Source organism: Pantherophis guttatus, chromosome 1, assembly GCF_059756535.1.
Source record: "Pantherophis guttatus breed Tessera chromosome 1, ASM5975653v1, whole genome shotgun sequence".
Lineage (NCBI taxonomy): Eukaryota > Metazoa > Chordata > Lepidosauria > Squamata > Colubridae > Pantherophis > Pantherophis guttatus.
Genome location: NC_142063.1, coordinates 6,410,435 through 6,430,967, shown reverse-complemented (window position 1 = coordinate 6,430,967; position 20,533 = coordinate 6,410,435). Strand labels below are relative to the sequence as shown.

The 20,533-nt window shown below is 44.2% G+C and overlaps 1 protein-coding gene across 2 annotated transcripts in view; it reads left to right on the top strand.

Moving 5' to 3' along the window:
• Positions 1-579: 579 nt before the first annotated feature.
• Positions 580-20,533, top strand: part of LOC117660361 (ceramide synthase 4-like) — a 38,030-nt gene continuing 18,076 nt past the window's right edge. Inside the window, exons 1-5 of one of the 2 annotated variants that reach the window (XM_087893325.1) lie at positions 580-713; positions 11,235-11,408; positions 13,056-13,173; positions 13,620-13,738; positions 19,597-19,654. In XM_087893325.1, coding sequence (XP_087749451.1) covers positions 11,239-11,408; positions 13,056-13,173; positions 13,620-13,738; positions 19,597-19,654 — 465 coding nt within the window. In that variant the 5' untranslated portion in view covers positions 580-713; positions 11,235-11,238. Of the gene's footprint in view, positions 714-9,758; positions 9,782-11,234; positions 11,409-13,055; positions 13,174-13,619; positions 13,739-19,596; positions 19,655-20,533 lie in introns of those variants that run through there. The other variant, XM_087893329.1, reaches the window with a different exon arrangement.

Sequence of the window (20,533 nt, the reverse complement as noted above, 5' to 3'; positions counted from 1 at the left end):
CTGTCTCATTCTTTCATTCTCTCTGTCTCATTCTTTCATTCTCTCTCTCTCTCTCTCTTTCATTCTCTCTGTCTCATTCTTTCATTCTCTCTCTTTCTCATTCTTTCATTCTCTGTCTCATTCTTTCATTCTCTCTCTTTCTCATTCTTTCATTCTCTCTTTCTCATTCTTTCATTCTCTCTCTTTCTCATTCTTTCATTCTCTCTGTCTCATTCTTTCATTCTCTCTCTCTCTCTCTCTTTCATTCTCTCTTTCTCATTCTTTCATTCTCTCTCTTTCTCATTCTTTCATTCTCTGTCTCATTCTTTCATTCTCTCTCTTTCTCATTCTTTCATTCTCTCTTTCTCATTCTTTCATTCTCTCTCTTTCTCATTCTTTCATTCTCTCTGTCTCATTCTTTCATTCTCTCTCTCTCTCTCTCTTTCATTCTCTCTGTCTCATTCTTTCATTCTCTCTCTTTCTCATTCCCCCCCTCTCCCTCCCTCCTCTCTGTTTACAATCGCCAGAGCTACTCCGGGAAGGGGGAGCGATGGGAAGACCTTCGATCTTCGGCTCTTGCCCTGCGAGGCTTACTCGGCGTTTTGCCCACATTCAGGGAAGAACGGGCGGGCGGAGGTGACGCTGAACTCCACCCGCCCAAGGACGCCCGTCTGTCTCCCGAGCGGAGCCGGCGAAAGAGCAGCCCGAGCTCCAGGCGGCGGCAACGGCGGCAGGTCTGGCTTTGAGACGGAGAAAACCTGGGAGGGGGGGGGGCATTTGGGAACCCTGGAGAGCATCAGTCCGGGCACCCAAAGGGGACTCGGAGTCCTTTCCGGGGAGAGGGGCCTCAACGCTGTTGGTGGGAGGGAGGGGTGGGCGGCTGGGAGGAGAAGAAGAGACCCCCGTCCTGCGTTCGCCCAACCAGCCCGAGCAGAAGCGTCGCTTTCCCGGGCTGAGTTTCGTTCCTCTTTCCCGACTGGGGCTCCGGCGGTAGAGGCTGTTGGGGGGTCGCTCCGGGCGGGTTTCCTTCGGGTTCTGGGTCTTGTGTGAATCCAGAGAAAGGTGGATTCAGGACCCAGGTTCTCTCTCTCTCTCCCGGGCAGAAATTCCGCTTCGGAGTTTTCGCCGCCAGAGCAAAGAGTTTCTTCCAAGAACTTGCTGGGCCGTTTCCCAACTTCTCCCCCCAAAATATGTCAATGGGGTTCAGTTGGGCGGCAAAATTAGATTTAAGTTTAGGTTTATTACATTTGTATACCGCCCTTCTCCCGAAGGACTCAATACAAAAATTAAAATAAATTAAAACAGAATTAAATCAAATTGGCTTCCCAAAATTTAAAACCCTTTGCCCATAAAATAACCCATTAAAATTTTAAGCCAGCCCGGCTTGGTGAAATAGGAAGGTCTTCAACGCTCGACGGAAAGTACGGAGGTCCGGGATCAGTCGTATTCCCCGGGGGTAGCTTGTTCCAGAGGGCGGGTGCCCCCACAGAGAAGGCTCTCCCCCTGGGGGTCGTCAGTCGACATTGCCTGACCAATGGTGGTTGGAATTAATAATCTAGATAAAAGACACTACAGAAGATACTACATGGAATATAAATATAAAGTCACTCGGGTGGTTTTTTTATATACGAAAATACTTATTATTGATGGGGGCAGATGGTAATTGAAGATACTGAATACACTGTTGGAAGCAGAACTTGATGTTACCCTAACACGGGCGATGGAATTAATAATCTAGTTGAAAGACATTACAGAAGATATTATATGGATTACAAACTTAAAGTCATTTGAGAATTTTATTTATATATGGAAATATCTTTTAGTGGTGTGGGCAGAAGAACAAAGATATTAAAAACATTATGTATAGTAGACCTGTAGGAAAGTGGGTGGAAATAGGTTAGGTTACTGATTGTTTAGTTTAGGAAAAGGGATGTTATGTTCAGATATTAATATACATAAAAGATTTGGATTAAGAGATATATGTATGGGGGTGGAGGAAATGGGTAGATTATGAGTTGAATAAATGCCAAATTAGGATTTATTATATAATTTTATAGCTGAATGTTGCTTTGAAATGTATAGTATAGGGGGGATATAATAATAATGTTAGAAAGAAAGGGTCAGCATATGGGGGGTGGTGTAAAAGGATGGTAAAGTATTATATAATCTGATATCAATTTGGATTTTATTTTGGAGAAGCCATGGGGGGAGGGGAGGTTAGGGAGGAGGGGGGGAAAAAGGGGAAAAAATCTGTATTTGAAAAACTTTTTCAATTAAAAAAAAAAAACATTGCCTGACCAATGGCACCCTGAGGAGACCCTCTCTGTGGGAGCGGATTGGCTGGTGGGAGGTTATCGGTGGCAGAAGGCGGTCTCGTAAATACCCGGGCCCTAAACCATGGAGCGCTTTAAAGATGAGAACCAATACCTTGAAGCGCACCCAGAAGACCACCGGGAGCCAGTGCAGCTCGCACAGGAGAGGTGTTACATGGGGGCACCATGTCGCCCCCATAATCACCCACGTGGCTGCATTCTGGACCAGCTGGAGCCTCCGGGTGCTCCTCAAGGGGAGCCCCATGTAGAGAGCATTGCAGTAGTCCAGGCGAGAGGTGACGAGGGCGTGAGTGACCGTGCATAAGGAGTCCCGATCCAGAAAGGGACGCAACTGGCGTATCAGGCGAACCTGATAGAAAGCCCCCTTGGTTAAATGTTGAACATGGGGATGTGGTTCCAAAAGTGCTTTTTTCCCAGAGGCAACTGGATTTTCTGGTTTTCCTTTGAAGACGTTTCGTTTCTTATCCAAGAATGAGAAGTGAAACTTCTTCAGAGAAAAGCCAGAAAAGCCAGCTGCCTCTGGGAAAAGGACCTTTGGGACAACCAGGACCCTGATGACTGAGGATCTCCATAGACATTGGGGATGGGGTCTTCCTGGATATGCAGGTGAGAAACAAGCTCTGTCCCTTTTGTGTCCTGATGCTGCTTGCATCGCAAGGAGGCAGTGCTTTTCTCGTGATTTTGAACAAAACTTTGGCCAAACTTATGAGGTCCATGTAACTCCCAGAGATGTTCTCTCAGTCAACCAGAGGTTCTCCGGATCCAACTCTGGAGTTGCAACTCCTAATACTCTACTGACCAGGTAGCCCTGCACACCTGGAGGAGAGCTCAGGTAAGAAAGGGCGTCTTGAAAGAGTCAAGAGATGATGGCAACCTGCCACCTTCGCTTTCTGTGGGGTCTCCAGCGACTGGCGAAGGGAAGGAGGAGAAGTTGAACATCAGGAGAAATTTAGCTAAAGCTGCTTTTACAGGACACGCTTTGCCAGATGGGCTTCAGACAGTGTTGGTATTTTCTTCTAAGCATCATCAGGTGGGAATATCTCCCTATGAGGTCTGTCTCAAGGTTATAGAAATAAGGATATTATAGAGGCTCTTTGAGATGCTGGCAACCTACCTAACTAGGTGGCTCAGTGGATAAGACACTGAGCTTGTTGATCAGAAAGGTCAGCAGTTCGGCGGTTCGAATCCCTAGTACAGGTCTCCTGCGTGAGCAGGGGGTTGGACTAGATTACCTCTAAGGTCCCTTCCAACTCTGTTATTGTTACCTTCCACCTTCTGTGGTGTGTCCAGTGACTGGGGAAGGGAAACAGGAGAAGACCAGCTGTTGAACATCAAAAGAAGCTCAGCTAAAGCGGCTTTTACAGGACAGTCTTTTGCCAAATGGGCTCCAGGCGATGGTGGTATTTTCTCCTGATGTTTCTCAGGGTGGGAATCTCTCCCTTTGAAGTCTGTCTCAAGGTTAGAGAAATACAGGCAATCCTCAACTTACAACCACAATTGAGCCCATGTTGTTAAGCGAGATGTTTGTTAAGTGAGTTTTGTCCCATTTTACGATCTTTCTTGCCTCCGTTGTTAAATGAATCACTGCATTTGTTAAATTAGTAACAACGTCGTTAAGTGAATCCAGATTCGTCATTGACTTCGCTTGTCCAGAAGGTGTTGACCACGGGATATTGCAACCTGGTTCAGCAATATGAACCAGTTGCCAAGGATCTGAATTTTGGCCACTTGACCATGGGAAGTGCTGCAAGGGTCGTAAGTGTGAAAAACGGTCATAAATCACTTTTTTTCAGGGCCGTTGTAACTTCGAACAGTCACTAACGGTCAGCTGTCGTAAGTCGAGGACTACCTGTAAACTGGATATTATAGAGCAAGATTGGGATCATGTTTGCGAAGTAATCAAGTTGTGGTTAATTTAATCCTTGGGAAATGTTTCACACGCCGCTTTTTTTAAAACACCTTCCACACCCGACTCTTTTACAATATTTGGGATGTCCTGAGGCTGTTAGGTAGGCACTGTGTGTGTGTGTGTAGAAGCTTCAAAGCTGCCGTCTCGGATGAAAATGGTTCGTGGCTCAGCATATGGAGGGATTCCAGCTGTGGCCTGAGCCCTGGTGGACTTTGTCAAACATCACAGGTTTTGTGAGCAGCTGCTGTTCTGGGGTGGGGGGTGGAGCTGTATAGGGGCAAGGGTCTCTTTTGCAATGCTTGGAGGCAGCCTGGGAGATTTGGCGGAACGCGTCTGCCCATCGCTTGCCAAGGCTTGCCTGAACTTGCAGAAAGACTGCAAGTTCAGGCTTTCCTTGGTTGGAAGCCTCAGCCCTGAAGGATCACTTTGCTGCAGATGATTTAACAGATCAACAGAGTTGGAAGGGACCTTATAGGTCAAGCTTCTTCAGCTCTGACTGGAACGGTGGGGGGTGGAAGGCTTTATATTCCTTGCAGATAGCTGCTCATTCGTGGTATATGAAGTACAATGCAGTGAGCCATGTGCAGATCTGTACATTGGGGAAACAAAACAACCACTTCATAAACACATGGAGCAACATAGGAGAACAAACACATCAGAACTAGATTCATCTTAGTCCATCTGCATTTAAAAGACAAAGCCCACTCTTTTGAAGATTGCAAAATCCACATTGTGGCAGAGAGGGCCGCTGATTAGAAAGAGGGGTCAAAGAGGCCATCTATGTCAAAACTGAACAGCCCTATCTCAACAGAGGGGGAGGGATATGACATCACCTATCTCCAGGCTACAACACAGTCCTTTCAGCAGTTCCAAGAAGGCTCCACACCCATTTTGCACTACTCAGATAACAGATAACAGATAACAGATTAACAGAGTTGGAAGGGACATTATAGGTCATCTAATCAAACCCCCCCCCAACTAAGCAGGAGACCCTACACCATTTCTGACCAACGGCAGTCCAATCTTTCATAAAAGTCTCATGTGATGAAGCTCCCACAACTTCCGAAGGCAACTTCTGTTCCATGGATTGATTGTTCTCACTGTCAGAAAATTCCTCCTTATTTCTAGGTTGAATCTCTCCTTGATCAGTTTCCATCCATTGTTCGTTGTCTGGCCTTCAGTTGCCTTGGAAAATAGCTTGACCCCCTTCCTCCTCTCTGTGGCAGCCCCTCAAATATTGGAAGACTGCTATCATGTCTCCCCTGGTCCTTCTCTTCACTAGACTAGCCATGCCCACTTCCTGCAACCGTTCATCGTATGTTTTAGCCTCCAGTCCCCTCATCGTCTTCGTTGCTCTTCTCTGCACTCTTTCTAGAGTCTCAACATCTTTTTTATAGTGTGGTGACCAAAACTGGATGCAGGACTCTAGGTGTGGTCTTACTAAGGCTTTATAGAGTGGTATTAGTACCTCCCTTGATCTTGATTGTATCCCTCTGTTAATGCAATTTAGGATTGGTTTTTTTGGCTGCCGCTGCACACAGCTGGCTCATATTTAGTTGGTTGTCCATTAAGACTCCAAGATCCTTCTCACAGTCACTGCTATTAAGCCTGGTTTCACCCAGTTTATATGTGTACTTTTGGTTTTTCCTGCCTAAGTATAAGACTCTCTACATTGAATTTCATTTTATTAGATAGGGCCCAGGGTTCAAGTCTGTCAAGATCCCTCTGGATCTTCAGCCTGTCTTCTGGAGTGTTCGCTATTCCTGCCAGCTTAGTATCATCTGCAAATTTGGTGAGTTCTCTTTCTATTCCCTCATCTAAGTCGTTTATGAAGATATTGAAGAGTACTGGGCTAAGAAGGAAACTTTGATACCCCTCAGATGACCCTGAGGACACAGATAAACCTCCAAGTAGCCTCAACAGCTCTCTAACCATCTGTCTGCAAGGAATATAAATCCTTCCATTCCACCACCAATTCAGTCAGAGCTGAAGAAGCTTCTTGGATGAGAAGCGAAACATCTTCAAAGAAAAAAATCAGAAAGTCCAGTTGGCTTTTGAAAATGATTCTTCAAGCTAAACTTGCCTTTCTCTATCTGGAGGGCTCCAGAAGTTGGATGTCAGTTTCTAGAGAGTCTTCAAGTTGAAAGAGACCTTTGAGGCAGGGGTGAAATGTTCCCGGTTCAGACCGGATCGCCCAATCCGGTAGCGATGGTGGTGGGTGGTTCGGTAGCAAAAATCCCGGCACCCCCCACCATCCTCAGCTGAGCCGCACAATCATCAGAGGCTTTTTTTTTTACTTTTAAAAGCATTTTTTCTACAACCTCTTCCGACAAAAAAATGCTTTTAAAAGTAAAAAAAAAAAAAAGGCTTGGATGATCGCACGGCTCAGCTGGGGTCCTCAGAGGCTTTTCAAAGCATGTTTTTTCTGCAACCTCTTGGCCCAAGAGGCGGTTTTAAAAAATGCTTTGAAAAGTCTCTGATGATCCCAGCTGAGTTGCCTGATCGGCAGAGGCTTTTCAAAGCATTAGAAAAAATGCTTTGAAAAGTTTTTGTCAGCGTTCCAATTTATGATTTTCCCCAGGGCTGACATGAATGAGAGAAAGAGAAGCCTTGCTTTAATGCTGAGATGAACTTTCACTTAGTTTCCTGCTGCTTGGTAGATAATGTTACTTAGGTGATAGAGGGAGGGGGGAATTCCTGTGACTGGAAAGAGCTTGAGACAGAGAGATGGATCTGCATGATGGCCAATGAGACATTGAGGAATAAAGAGCGGAAAGGGAGGGGTTTGGAAGGAGATGCCAGTTCTGGCTGCACCAAGAGTTCAGGAATGACGTAGTTAATTCTTAAATAAAGAAAAATTTCATCAAAGACTTTGCATTTGAGAATGAAGTTTATTTGAGATAACACCGAATCCTGACAGTTTTTTTTTAAAAAAAAAGTTGGCCATGCCCACCCATTCACATTACCCCCCCACCCCAAGCCACACCTACATAGTAACACATTTTACATTTCACCCCTGCTTTGAGGCCATTCAGACCACCTTCTGTGTCCAAATCCACCAGTTCTTTTCCAAATGTGGCCTCACTACTACAGTATTGAGTGTTACAATCACAGTCTGTGATCTTGATTACATCCCTTTGGTGATGCAGCCTAGGACTGCATTGGCTATTTTGGCAATTGGAGCACACGGGTGACTCACACTTAAGTGTTGATTCACTAGGATACCTAGATCCTTCTCACAGGCAACACCATTGAGCCAAGTACTGCCCATTATCTATTATTTTATTTATTTTATTTATTATTTTCAGATTTCTATACCGCCCTTCTCCTTTCGGACTCAGGGCGGTGAACAGCCAAGATAAAAACCATTTATACACAAAAGTTAAAAATAGATTTAAAATAATTAAATAAATTTGGCCCGTAATTTAAAACTTTTCAGTTAAAATCCATATCAAATTTTAAAACCAACCATAAAATCAGGACAGCCCGGCTAACTGAAAAAAATAGGTTTTTAGGGCCCGATGAAAAATCCAGAGGTCTGGGATCACTCGTATCTCTGGGGGTAGATTGTTCCAGAGGGTAGGTGCCCCCACAGAGAAGGCTCTCCCCCTGGGGGTTGCCAGCCGACATTGTCTGGCCGACGGCACCCTGAGGAGGCCCTCTCTGTGAGAGCGAACTGGCTGGTGGGAGGCAATTGGTAGCAGAAGGTGGTCCCGTAAGTACCCCGGCCCTAAGCCATGGAGCGCTTTAAAGGTGATCACCAACACCTTGAAGTGCACCCGGAAGTCCACCGGAAGCCAATGTAGCTCGCGCAGGAGAGGAGTCACATGGGAGCGCCCTGTCGCTAATCTATATCAGCATCAGTTGTTTGTTTGTTTTTGCCCAGTTGCAGGACTGAACTTGTCTCACCATTGAACTGCATCTTACTGGATAGTGCCCAATGCTCAAGTCTGTCAAAAGCCTTCTGACTATTGTGTTTATATTCCTAAGTCTTAGCAGTTCCCACCAAACCAGTGGTCTGAATGTGGGGCTCAAAGAGGCCATCTCTGCTAAAACTGAACAGCCCTCCTTCCTCAGAGAAGCACCTGTCTCCCCTTCAGAATACAGCCCACACCTGTTTACAAAAGGTGACTCTGAGGATATAGATAAACCCCCAGGTGGCCTCAACGACTCTCAGAGAGCTACCCCCGGTCCCTAAGAGTGCTAAGAGCCAGATGACAACCAGATATAAACCAGTGGTGGGATTCAAATTTTTTTACTAAGGGTTCTGTGGGCATGGCTTGTTGGGTATGGCTTGTTGGGCATGGCAGGGGAAGGATACTGCAAAATTCCCATTCCCTCCCTACCCCACTAACCTGCTTTCCAGCTCCTGTGCAGGGCAACAAAAGAAGACTGGAAGGCAATGAATAGATCGATTGGGTTAGCCTTATAGGCTAACTAGGCCTCCTTGCAGCCCCCTGGGAGCAAAAACGGACTATGGAAGGCCCATTTCCCACCTCCCTGGGCTCCAGAGGCTCTTTGGAGGCAGGAAATAGGCCCATTTTTGCCCTCCACAGGCCACTGGGAGGCCCATTTTCCACCTCCCTGGGCCCCGGAGACTCTCTGGAGGCTGGGAATAGGCCCATTTTCACACTCCATTGGCCTCTGGGAGGCCCGTTTTCCACCTCCCTGGGCTCCAGAGGATCTCTGGAGGCAGGAAATAGGCCCATTTTTGCCCTCCACGAGCCTCTGCAAGGCCCGTTTTCCACCTCCCCAGGCTCCACATGCCCCGTGCACTTACCTGAAATCCAAAACGGGCCATGTCGGGACTCCGGGGGGGTGTGGGCAGGAGGAGCGGAGCCAGCCAGTCATCGGAACTACCGGTTCATCAAACCGGACATAAAATTTACATCTGGTTTGCCCAAATCGGTCCAAACTGGCTAAATCCCACCTCTGATATAAACCCTTCTATTCCCCTCCAGTCAGTTAGAACTGAAGAAGCTTCTTGGATGAGAAGTGAAATGTTTTCAAAGAAAAAAAAAACCAAGAAAGTCTTTTGGAAAAAAAAACACCTTTGGTACATCCTTCTGAGTTTATATTCCAAAGCAATTCACTCCCAGCTTAGTGTCATTTGTGAATTTGGTGGGTGCTCCTTCAATTCCCTTATCTAGGTCATTTATGAAGATGTTGAAGAACACTGGGCCTAAGACAGAATGTTGAGGTACCCCAATACATACATCAACAATACATTGACGTAGTTCTATTGAGAACCGCATTGTGAGTGTGATTGGTCAGCCAACTGCAAATCCATCTGATGGTGGTACTATATATGCCATATTGTTCTATTTTACCAAAAAGATGGCTGTAGTCTACTTTATCAAATACCTTTCTGGAGTCTAAATATACTATATCCTTAGCATTTCCTTACTCCACTGATTTTGTCAATCAAAGAAGGCAATCAGGTTTGTTTGGATTACGTACTTTCAACAAACCCATGGTGGCTTCCAGTAATCACCTTCTTCATTTCTAGGTGCTCACCTAGAAATCTGCTGCTTGATGACCTTTTCCCGAATTTTCCCAGGTAGTGACGTCAAGCTGATTGGTCTGTAATTTCCTGGATTCCACTTTTTCCACTTTTTTGAAAATTGGAACCCCATCAGCTCTTTTCCAATCCTCTGGTGGGTCCTGTGTCCTCCAGGAGCTCTAAAAGACAACTTTCACCCATTGTCCCCTTCATCCCTAGTGTTAAGAATTAAATCTACTACAGCTGACTGTAGTTCTCTCTTCCACTTTTTTTGGATGGCAAAGTTGTAAAATAGGCATGTGATATGTGATCACAGAAGTGTTTCGGTAATCCTCGGATTGTCTGTTTCCTGACTTGACCTAACTACAAACGCTTGCAGGAAGAGAATAAGATGGAATAATGTTGCTGGAGTAGTGTGGGAAATAATATCCATGTGGTTCAGTTCCAAGCCAGGAGAAAGACACTGGAAACATGGAGGCTGATTGGAAAGAAGGTTTAGTGATGAACAGAACCACTTGGGTTCTGGTGCAGCTGACGTTGGAGTTGAGAGTGGATGGCTTTTATACCTTCACTTGAGTTTTGCACTTGAACTTCCTGTTCCTGTGCAAGAACATGTATTCTATTGGCTGTTGTCAGACTCCCATGGAGCCATGTAGGGGTTGTAGCTGCCTCTATAGGCAAAGTACAAATCCTAGGGGTTTGTCCAAGCTACGTTTGGTTGCGGTTTGGACTGCTGATACAATTTATTTATTTATCGATTAGTTCGGAGAAGGGCGGCATATAAATTGAACTAATAAATAAATAAATAAATATGCCACCCTTCTCCGGAGACTCAGGGCGGCTTACAACATGTTAAGCAATAGCCTTCATACTTTTGTAAATACCTGCTTAGTAGGGCTTTCGCCCCCCCCCCAAGCAGTGTTCTTTTTTTATACAAAGTCAGTTTATTGCCCCCACAATCCGGGTCCTCATTTTACCTACCTCGGAAGGATGGAAGGCTGAGTCAACCTTGAGCCTGGTGAGATTTGAACTCGCAGTAATTGCAGGCAGCTGGCAGCTAAGTGCTACTTTAATAGCACTTTAGTCTGCTGCGCCACAAGGCTCAATGAAGGGGCTTGTGTTCTGAAAGGGTGTTGGGCAATTCCTCTTGAGGCTTAATGTCTTTGTCCTGTGTTGGGTCTTGAGTGAGAGTTATTTGCTTATGAATAGAGCCATCTAGATACTTGTCTTCTTTCAATAAGATCTTTATCTCTTAAGTGCTGACATCTGCTATGGGCTATTAAGAAAAGGAGGGGGCTGCTTTCCGACTCTAAAAAACATGTTTCTCCATTTCTCATTTAGGGAAATATAATATTCTCCCTTTTTTAATATTTCCCAAAATATTTCATTCTTCTGGGAGGGTGGGTGGGTGCTAAGTTTCTACAGTAGGAAGGGCTGAGAGGGGACCTTCCTTCTGCAAACACTCTATTAGTGTACCATCTCACCCCCTGCCTTTCTTCTCTCTTCCCAGAGTGATGGCTCAGCTCACACAGTGGCTTTGGAGACATGAATACTGGCTACCTCCAGGATTCACCTGGGAGGACATGCAGGAGACGGAGGACGTCCACTATCCCCAACCCCATCACCTCCTGTTCGGCCTCCCCATCGCTCTCCTGATGGCCGCCCTCCGGTTCTTCTTTGAAAGGCAAGCTCTTGCCTTTCGTTCTTTCAGCCAAAACCAAGGAGCAGTGGAAGGAAGAGACACCCCCCCACACACACACCCCTATTTGGAGAGACCTTCCCTTCCCTTCCCACCCAAATGCTTGACACAGTGGATTGCTCCTTTTGCCTTTAGCAATCATTTTGGATGAATTGAATTTGGAAGGTTGACAAATAGGAGAGCCAAGGGAAGTTGAATATGGCATTATTATGTGTGACATTGCTTGTTGTTTGCATTAGCTTCCTAATCCAGAAAGAGGCATGATCGGGGTCCAATATGAAGGTTGGCAAAGGCCCTCCTGGTCTTGGCTGTTCCTTAACCAGGAACCACAAATCTAGGATGACCCCCAGATTATACGCTGGTTCTGCTTGGAGTAGGGCAACCCTCTCCAAATGGGGCTCTGTTTCTGTTTCAGTTTGTGCAAGTCCTTTTAGAATAGAAGATGGAGAACATAAATTACCCTCAGTTTTGCTAGGGTTGATATCACTCCTGGTACTAAGGAATGCATTCCATAGTTTATGCTCTTCATCCATTTTCTAAATGTCCTTACAGCAAAGAATACAGAGCAATTTGTTTCTTCTCTGTCAAGTATTTAATCCATCCATTTAAATGGGTTAAAGGTTCAATTGGTGCTACTGTATATTAATATAGTTTTTTTTTCCAAGTGTGATTCTAATCACTATTATTTAAAAATTATTTCATTCCATTATAACCATTTTTATTATTAGTTTATTGGATTTCACCACTTTTTAAAAACGCAGGTTACATTCACCAGACTTGCATTCTTTGCGTTGGTTTCATGTGTTGGCCTGTTCTTGAATGGACCGTCAAACAAGAAAGCTAAGGACCTTCTAAATTTAGAACATGGAATAATAGAGTTGTAAGGACCTTGGAGGTCTTTTTGTCCAACCTCTGCTTGAGAAGAAACCCAATACCACGTCAGGTAAATGACTGTCCAGTCTCTTTTTGAAAGCCTCCAGTGATGGAGCACCCACAAATTCTGAAGGCAACTGGTTAATTGTTCTAACTGTCAGGAAATGTCGTCTTAGTTCTCAGTTGCTTCTTTCTTTGATCGGCTTCCATCCATTGCTTCTTATCCTGCCTTCAGAATAGGCTCCCCTCCCCCCCGACTCTTTGTGGCAGCTCCTCAGATATTGGGAGACTGCTATCATGTTTCCCCTAGTCCTTCTTTTCATTCGATTAGACGTATCCAATTCCTGTAACCGTTCCACATATTTTTCAGCCTCCAGCCCCCTAATCATTTTGGTTGCTTTTTTCTGCACTCTTTCCAGAGTCTCAACATCTTTTTTATGTTGTGGTGACCAGAACTGGATGCAATATTCCAACTGTAGTCTTACTAAGGCTTTGTAAAATGGTACTAGAATGTTATGTAATCTTGATTCTATGCCTCTATTAATGCAGCCTGGGATTGCATTGGCTTTTTTGGCTGCCGCTGCATGTTGTTGGCTCCTGTTTAAGTGATTGTCCACTAAGACTCCAAGATCCCTCTCCCAATTACTGACATTAAACCAAGTTTCACCTAGCCTGTACATTAAGTTTTTCTTGCCTAAGTGCAGAACCTTATTTTTAGCCAGTGTTCATTCGCCTGACCGAAGCTGTTGCCTTTTCCAGGAAAATTGCCATCCCCTTGAGCAAAAAGCTGGGTTTGCAAGAAAAGGTGAGACAGAAACCTTCTCCAAACCCGATCCTGGAAGCTTTTTACACAAAGTGGAGGAAAAATCCCCAAAAGGTGAGTTTCTTCTACACAGGATTGCAGATAAATACCACCCATCTCTCTCTCAGAAGAACGAAGGGCAGTTGACAGCTCAAAGGATAAACATCATATGAAAGTAAAATACATCAATAAAACGGGAGCCTAATATAAAGACAGAATAAGGTAAAAATGAAAAGGTGAGTGGAGCGCCTTTAAGGGGTTAATCACTCTCAGGTTTGCATGCCACACTGCAAGCCCCATACAAGTTGGCAGAGCCAGATGTTCATGTTTTTCTGAAAGGCCGGGAGTGTGGGGGCCCACCTCTCTGTTTTTCTCCCCTCCATCCCTACATGTGAATTCATAGCACAGAGAAATTAACGAAATATTAAAAACTGGGGCGGGGCTGTTGCATTTCTCAGAAACAGGATCTTGGGACTTGGCTGTGCAGCTTTTCTCACCTGGTTCTGCCTCCTGCCTTTTAGGAAGAAGTCAGCGGCTTAGCCAAGCAGTGTGACCTCCAACCAAGGCAGGTAGAGAGATGGTTCCGGTACCGACTGAATCAGAACCGGCCCAGCGTGACCAAGAAATTCTGTGAAGCCAGGTGAGTGGAAACTCTTGGGGCAGGGCAATCCATGTGGACCAGAGCATCTCTTAGTGCCCAAGAGGATCTTTGTCACTGTTGACTTTACAAGAAGATTCTGAATGATTTAAGAAAGGTGTTTGTGTTGGTTGCCTGTTTGAGGAGTCTTTATCAATTGATCAAGGATGCGTCTCCCAAAGTTTCTGTACTTAGAGTGGGTTTCTAAGCTTGAAGAACGTTCACTGGGGAAGGGAAAGTCTTTGAAATCAACTGATCCCCTGTGTAGCTGGATTCTGTCAGAAAGCTTTGGAGCACAGGGAAGAAGAGACCGGCTGAATCATCAGCTGGGATGGGGCAATGGGAGAAGATGGCAAGGAAGCAAATGGCAGTAGGCACAAAGTAGAACAGCTTAATTCATTCTTTGCACCTGTCTACATGCAAAAGGAAAACAATACCCCAACCTACCAAAAGTAGAACCATAAAAAGAGACTAGTAGTACATGTCCAAATAGGTAAGAAATGGTAAGAAACACCTCTCTACCGTAGAGTCCAAATTACCAGAACCAGATGGTTTACATCCCAGAATTCTGAAGGAGCTGGCAGATGTGATCTCAGAGTCACTGAACTATATTTTCAAAGATCTTGGAGCATTGGGGAACTACCAGAGGACTGGAACAGAGTTGGTGAGGTTCCTATCTTCAAAAAAAATAAAAGAAAAAGGAAAAAAAAAAGGAAAAAAATGGATCCAGGAAATTACAGACCAATCAACCTGCCATCAATACCTGTGAAAAGATTATCAGGCAACAAATCATTGAACACCTAAAGGCAAGCAAAGTTAAAACTAGATGTGTTTGTCAAAAACATATTATGCCAAACAAATCTTATTGCATTCTTTGATTAAATGACTAAATTAGTGGACCAGCAAAATGCTGAGGGCACAGTATGCTAGGACCTCAGTAAAGCATCTGACAAAGTAGACCATCTACTACCTACTACTTGATAAGAGAGGAAAATGTGGAATAGATATTATCATTTTCAGATGAATTCGTAACTGGCTGATACATCACATTCAACATTTAGTCCTCAATGGAACTACATCAGAGGGAAGTATGCAGTTGGATACATCTTTCCTTGGATCCAGTACTCTTTTTTTTTTATTGAAAAGTTTTATAAGAAATACAAACAATTTTCTCCCCCCCACCCTTTCCCCCTCCCCACATAATAGAAAATATACATTTTCTTGTACATAATAAATCCTACATATACATGTTCCTCTTAAAGAAAGCATTAAAATAAAACATTTTAATTACATTCAGAGTTGCTGTTCTTCTCTTTCTTCCCTCATTCCACAACAAACCTTCTTCTTCTCCTCCTTTCTTTCCCTTCCCTCCCTCCTCTTCTCTCCTACTTTCTCCTGCCTCCTCTCCTACCTCATACTACTTCCTTTTCCTTTCCCCCACTTCTCTCTTCTTTTCCCCCTTCTCACCTTCACTCCTACTCCTGTCCCCTTCCCTTCCCTTCCTCCTCTCCTTTCCTCCATTCCTCTCCCTCCCTCTCCTCTTCCTACCCCCTCCTCCTCTCTCCTTTCTAACTTCTTTGCTGTGAAATATTTTCCTCCTTTAGTATCTGAGCAACTCCTGTATTCTAATCATAGATACTTTCTTCTGTTAAAACATTCCTCTATTCACCACTTTTTTCTTACCCCAACCCTTATCCCACCCTCCCCACCCCCCCTGACTTCCCAGAGCAAAAACAGGGTATAGCATCTAACAAACATATGCTAAAGTAAACTAACTAATAAAGTTCAAAACTCCCACACGTTCTTTAACTCCCCTTGCTCCAATTCATCAACCTCCCTTTTATAAATTCTCACAACCAATTAAGTTAAATTCATTCTTCCTAATTATAAAAAAACCTTTTCCTTGATGTATAATCCAATACTTTAACAATATTACAAACAGTAAAAATCATGAATAAATTCCATTCCATACCCTCAAACATCATTCTTTTAAACATAACTCCCTAATGAAATTCTGAATTTAACATTAATCCTCTTTCCTTCAGAAAAATTGGGCATCTTGAAATCTTACACATTTTATCTCATATATCTTTTAAAATAATATAATCTTATGTTAAACATTCTAAAATTCTCTTAATACCATTAAAACACTTATTTACCAAATATGAATTTCAAAATCTGCAGAAGGATATCTTTCAGATTTTCAATTAACCATTTTAATATCTCTAACTTTCTTTTTTTTAAAAAAAAACAGTCCTTTTACTTATCCAAAACTAATTATCATTTTGTAATAGGATTCTGAATTTAACATTAATCCTCTTTGCTTCAAAAAGTTGGGCATCCTGAAAGCTTACACAATTTATCTCATATATCTTTTAAAGTAATATAATCTTATGTTAAACATTTTAAAAATATCTTAATACCATTAAAACACATATTTGCCAAATGCAAATTTCAAAATCTACAGGAAGATATCTTTCTTAATCTTCTGTTCTTCTCTTCTTTCTATATTTTTTCCAATCCTTTTTTTTTTTATAAATTCTTTCAACAGTCCGCCCAATTTTATTTTTGAAAATTTTAAAATGTTGATTTGAGGTTGATGTTTCTGAAATACTCGGTCTCTTCTTGAGGTCACGTTTTCTAATTTGAAATCCCCATTTCAACTCTTCTTGCTTGTATAATCATTCAGTCCATTCCTTTGTCCATATAGCCAAAATTTGTTGCCATAAAGGTTGTCAGCTTGCAATAGAGAGTCTGTTTGTTGCTTTTCTATCAATTGAATGGAAATGTCCGCCAAAACCATTGTTTCGACTGTGCCAGCCTGCCTTTCACTCCTGACAGCCTTTTGCTTTTCCAAAAACAAACTCCTCTGAGTAATTTCCTGCTGGCCATCCAACAACTGCTTATGTTTTCCCGAGCTGTTTTTTGAAAAAGCTCTCTCAATTGTATCCAAAAGAGCAGAATTAAAAAAGTCTAGAGATTCTTGAAAAGCCTGAACAGTCACAGCTTGAGAATTTGCTGATCCCTCCAACAACTGCTTATGATTTTCCAAGCTGTTTTTTGAAAAAGCTCTTTCAATTGTGTCCAAAAGAGCAAAATTGAAGGAGTCTAAGAGTTCTTGAAAAACCTGAACAGTCACAGCTTGAGAATTTGCTGATTCACCAGCCCTGCTGTCAGCCATATTTCAGCCACTTTGTATTCATCCAGCTATCAGGACGACAATTCCAACTATTTTCCACACAGTATAATAGCAAGCTTTTAGTTAAAATCAGTACTAAATTCTTTTCCTCAATACCAAACTCTTTTCCTGGACGCTTCCACTTTAAAACTTTCTCTTAGGGTGTAATCCAGTAGCTGTATCACTGTTGCGAACATTAACAAGCGTTAACAACCACTTTCCCTAGTAGCTTCCTCCTCCCGCTCTCAGACGCCATTTTCTGCATTTTAAAACAGAGTTAAAGTATTACTTGCAATTCTTTCCTTTTTTTTCCTGATTTGCTCAGTCTGCAATCAAAGTAAAGATGTTAAAAGTCCCACCAGTTGTTTTCAGCAGATTTTGGTTGCGGCTTCTAGCTCCGCTTTAGCGGAGTCGTCCCTGGTCCGGAGCAGCTTGACAGGCTTCAATAGGGAGCCCACACCCTTCGCGCCCCAGGATTTCTCCTAGTGCACTTGGGGGGCTCTACCTCCGCCTGTCAGCTCTTCTCTCTCCCCTTTGCCCGGGGAGAGGGTTTTTCGCCGCCAGACAGCTGTTTTTTGGCTGTTCTGGCGGGATTTACAGTGCCGGGGATTGGGCGCTCATATAAGAGTGTCAGCGAAGCTCGCGGAGCCAAACAGGAAGTCAGATCCAGTACTCTTTGACATCATCATCAATGATTTAGATGAGGGAATAGATGGAGAACTCATCAAATTTGGAGATGACAACAAGCTAAGAGGAATAGCCAACACTTTAGAAGATAGGCTCAAGATCTAGAAGGTCTTGAGAGACTTGAACACTGGGCCTATCAAAAAAATGGTAAGACACTTCTTTCTCTTTTCCTTTCCCTTCACGATTTTCCCACTATTTTCATTTTCATTTTATATTTTGACTAGCTGATAACCCGGCGTTGCCCGGGTATTTATTTATCGCTGGCTCCCCCCTCTCTGTGTGTATCTCTCTCTCTCCCCCCCTCTCCCCCTCTCTTATCTCTCTCTTCCCCTGTCTCTCTGTCTCTCTCTCCCACCTCTCTATTCCCCTCCTTTCTGTATCTCTCTCTCTGTCTGTCTGTCTCTCTCTGTATCTCTCTCCCCGATTCTCTGATTTGAGGCATCGGGCAGGCCATGAGGCACTCTCACAGTGCCTTGCACAGCATAGTGAACTTTAGCGCGCTTCACAGTGGGGTAGATTGGGTCCCCTCCTCCTCCTGGAGCCCATTATGACACGGCGGCCCTCCCCCTCTCCCTCCTCCTCCTGTCGCAATCCATGGCCAGCTGTGGTGGGGCTGGGAGAGTGCGCCGTTACCATGGCAACTCCACTGTGCTGTCCAGTAGAAGCCATTTTAAGGAGCCTTGATAGTACAGTGGTTTAATGCACCCTGTTATTAACCCAGCTGCCTGCAATTTCTGCTGGTTCGAATCTCTCCAAGGCTCAAGGTTGACTCAGCCTTCCATCCTTTCTAAGGTAGGTGAAATGAGGACCCAGTTTGTGGGGGCAATAAGCTGACTTTGTATAAAAATATACAAAAGTATAAAGGCTATTGCTTAGCGCATTGTAAGCCGCCCTGAGTATCCGGAGAAGGGCAGCATATAAATCAAATTAAAAAAAAAAAAGGCAGTCCAGTAGAAGCCATTTTAAGGCACAACAGGCTGTATCTTAACAGAACACACACCCCTCGGTGGTCTTATCCCCACAGTATTTCTTTCCAGAGGGTAAGTCATCTGTGTACCAAGTTTGGTTGAAATTGCTGGAGGCGTTCCAGAGTTATGCTGAAATACACACACACACACACACACACACACACACACCTACCTATGGGTTCTAGAGGTGTCTTACCTCCACAGTATTTGTTTCCAGAGAGTAAGTCATCTGTGTACCAAGTTTGGTTGAAATTGCTCAAGGCATTCCAGAGTTATGCTGGAACATACATATAAGCATACATCCTTTTTTTATAGAGAGAGAGATAAATTCATTAAAATTATATTTTAGAAAAGAAGGGCATTTGTGTGATACAAAGGGAAGCATCCCCCTTCAGCATCTTACAATACTGGTAGTAATGTGTTTTGGCCTCCAAACCAATGGAGGGCCCAATTAGATTGTCAGAGAGCACATCTGTTGGGTGTTTGTTACTGGCAAAGCAAAGCGAGGCAATCATTTGGTGGATGGACAGTCATATCTCCTCTGTGATCCACAACCAAACTAGTCATCTTGACCAATTCAGACATGGATGGAGAAGCTAAACAGGGTTAAATTTTGCAGAAGAGAAAATTTTAGGGCTGTAGGTTGGACTGGAAATTGGAAAGCATCTCAAGAAAGAGGAGTGCTGACCAAAAAATAAAAGATACGTAGATGTCTCTATGACATAACCAGAAGTTGAGATCAACTTGACGAAATCTTTATTTTCAGTATTTACATAATACATTCAGGGAAGAGAAGAGATCTATTCAACTATTCTAGAAACCAGAATCTGGACCAAGGGGTTCAAGTGGAAGAAAGGCTAAAGGGTGGGAAAGTTATTGATTGCTTCAGAAGGTGGAAGTGAGGGCTGTTGGAGCAGTCTCAGTCCTCTGTCAGATGGATTTTGTATTCCATTCTAGCACTAGAAGCTCTGGATCTCTCAGCCTCTTGTCCAATTATACCCTGATGCTTTTTTCTGATTGTTTTCCAGCTCGAGAACTGTGCATTCCCTTATTCACCTCTTCATTGAATTGGCCATCCTTTATGATGTGAGTGCCAACTTTCCCTACTTCTATTGGTCATTGTCAAAAAAAACCTGGTCATGCGTAATGCAGGTATTGACCTTCTCTGCCTCCCACCTCCTAACATTTAATGATACATTTTTGATTAGCAAAAAGGGGTCCACTTTTCAACTCTTTCCAATGTCTTAGTAACTACAGTTGCTTTGTGGTCTCCTTTCTCTTCCATTGTCCCCTTCATGTCAGGTCTAAAGAAATTGGTATGGAGGAGGGTGATTCCATCAGGATTCCATCAGGACTGTCGGTGGGAGGGGCAGATATGGTGGGAGCAGGGGGCCGTATCGTGTTGTGGGGGCACGTGCCCGCTGTCTTCAAGTGGTGATGTGCTCCGGCCCCCAATGCTCACCTCATTCCCTGAGTTGTCCAGAGTCTAGGAGCCCCGGTCTTAGGCTGATGCTGTGCAATGCCAGGTCCGTGGTCAACAAAGCCCCCCTCATTTGTGAGCTGATTCAGGAGGGGGAAGCAGACCTGGTGGGTATTACAGAGACCTGGTTGGGCCAGGAAGGGGGGTCCCCCTTGTTGAGATGTGACCACCGGGTTTCCGCGCATTCCATCAGCCGAGGGCCCAGGGTAGGGGTGGGGGAGTGGCGGTTATTGTAAAGGAAGGTCTTGATCCTAGGGAGCCACTGTACCTCAGATAGCCGGATGTGAGTCTCTCCTTGTGAAGTGGGGCCATGGGATGCAGGTGGGTTTGCTGATTGCGTACCTGGCTCCCTGCTGCGTGGCAGCGGCCCTGCCCAAGCTCCTTAACGTCATAGCCGGGGTGGCGGTTGAGACCCCCAGGCTTTTGGTCATGGGGGATTTCAACCTGCCATCCATCGGTGAAATGTCGGAGGTGGCTCGGGAGTT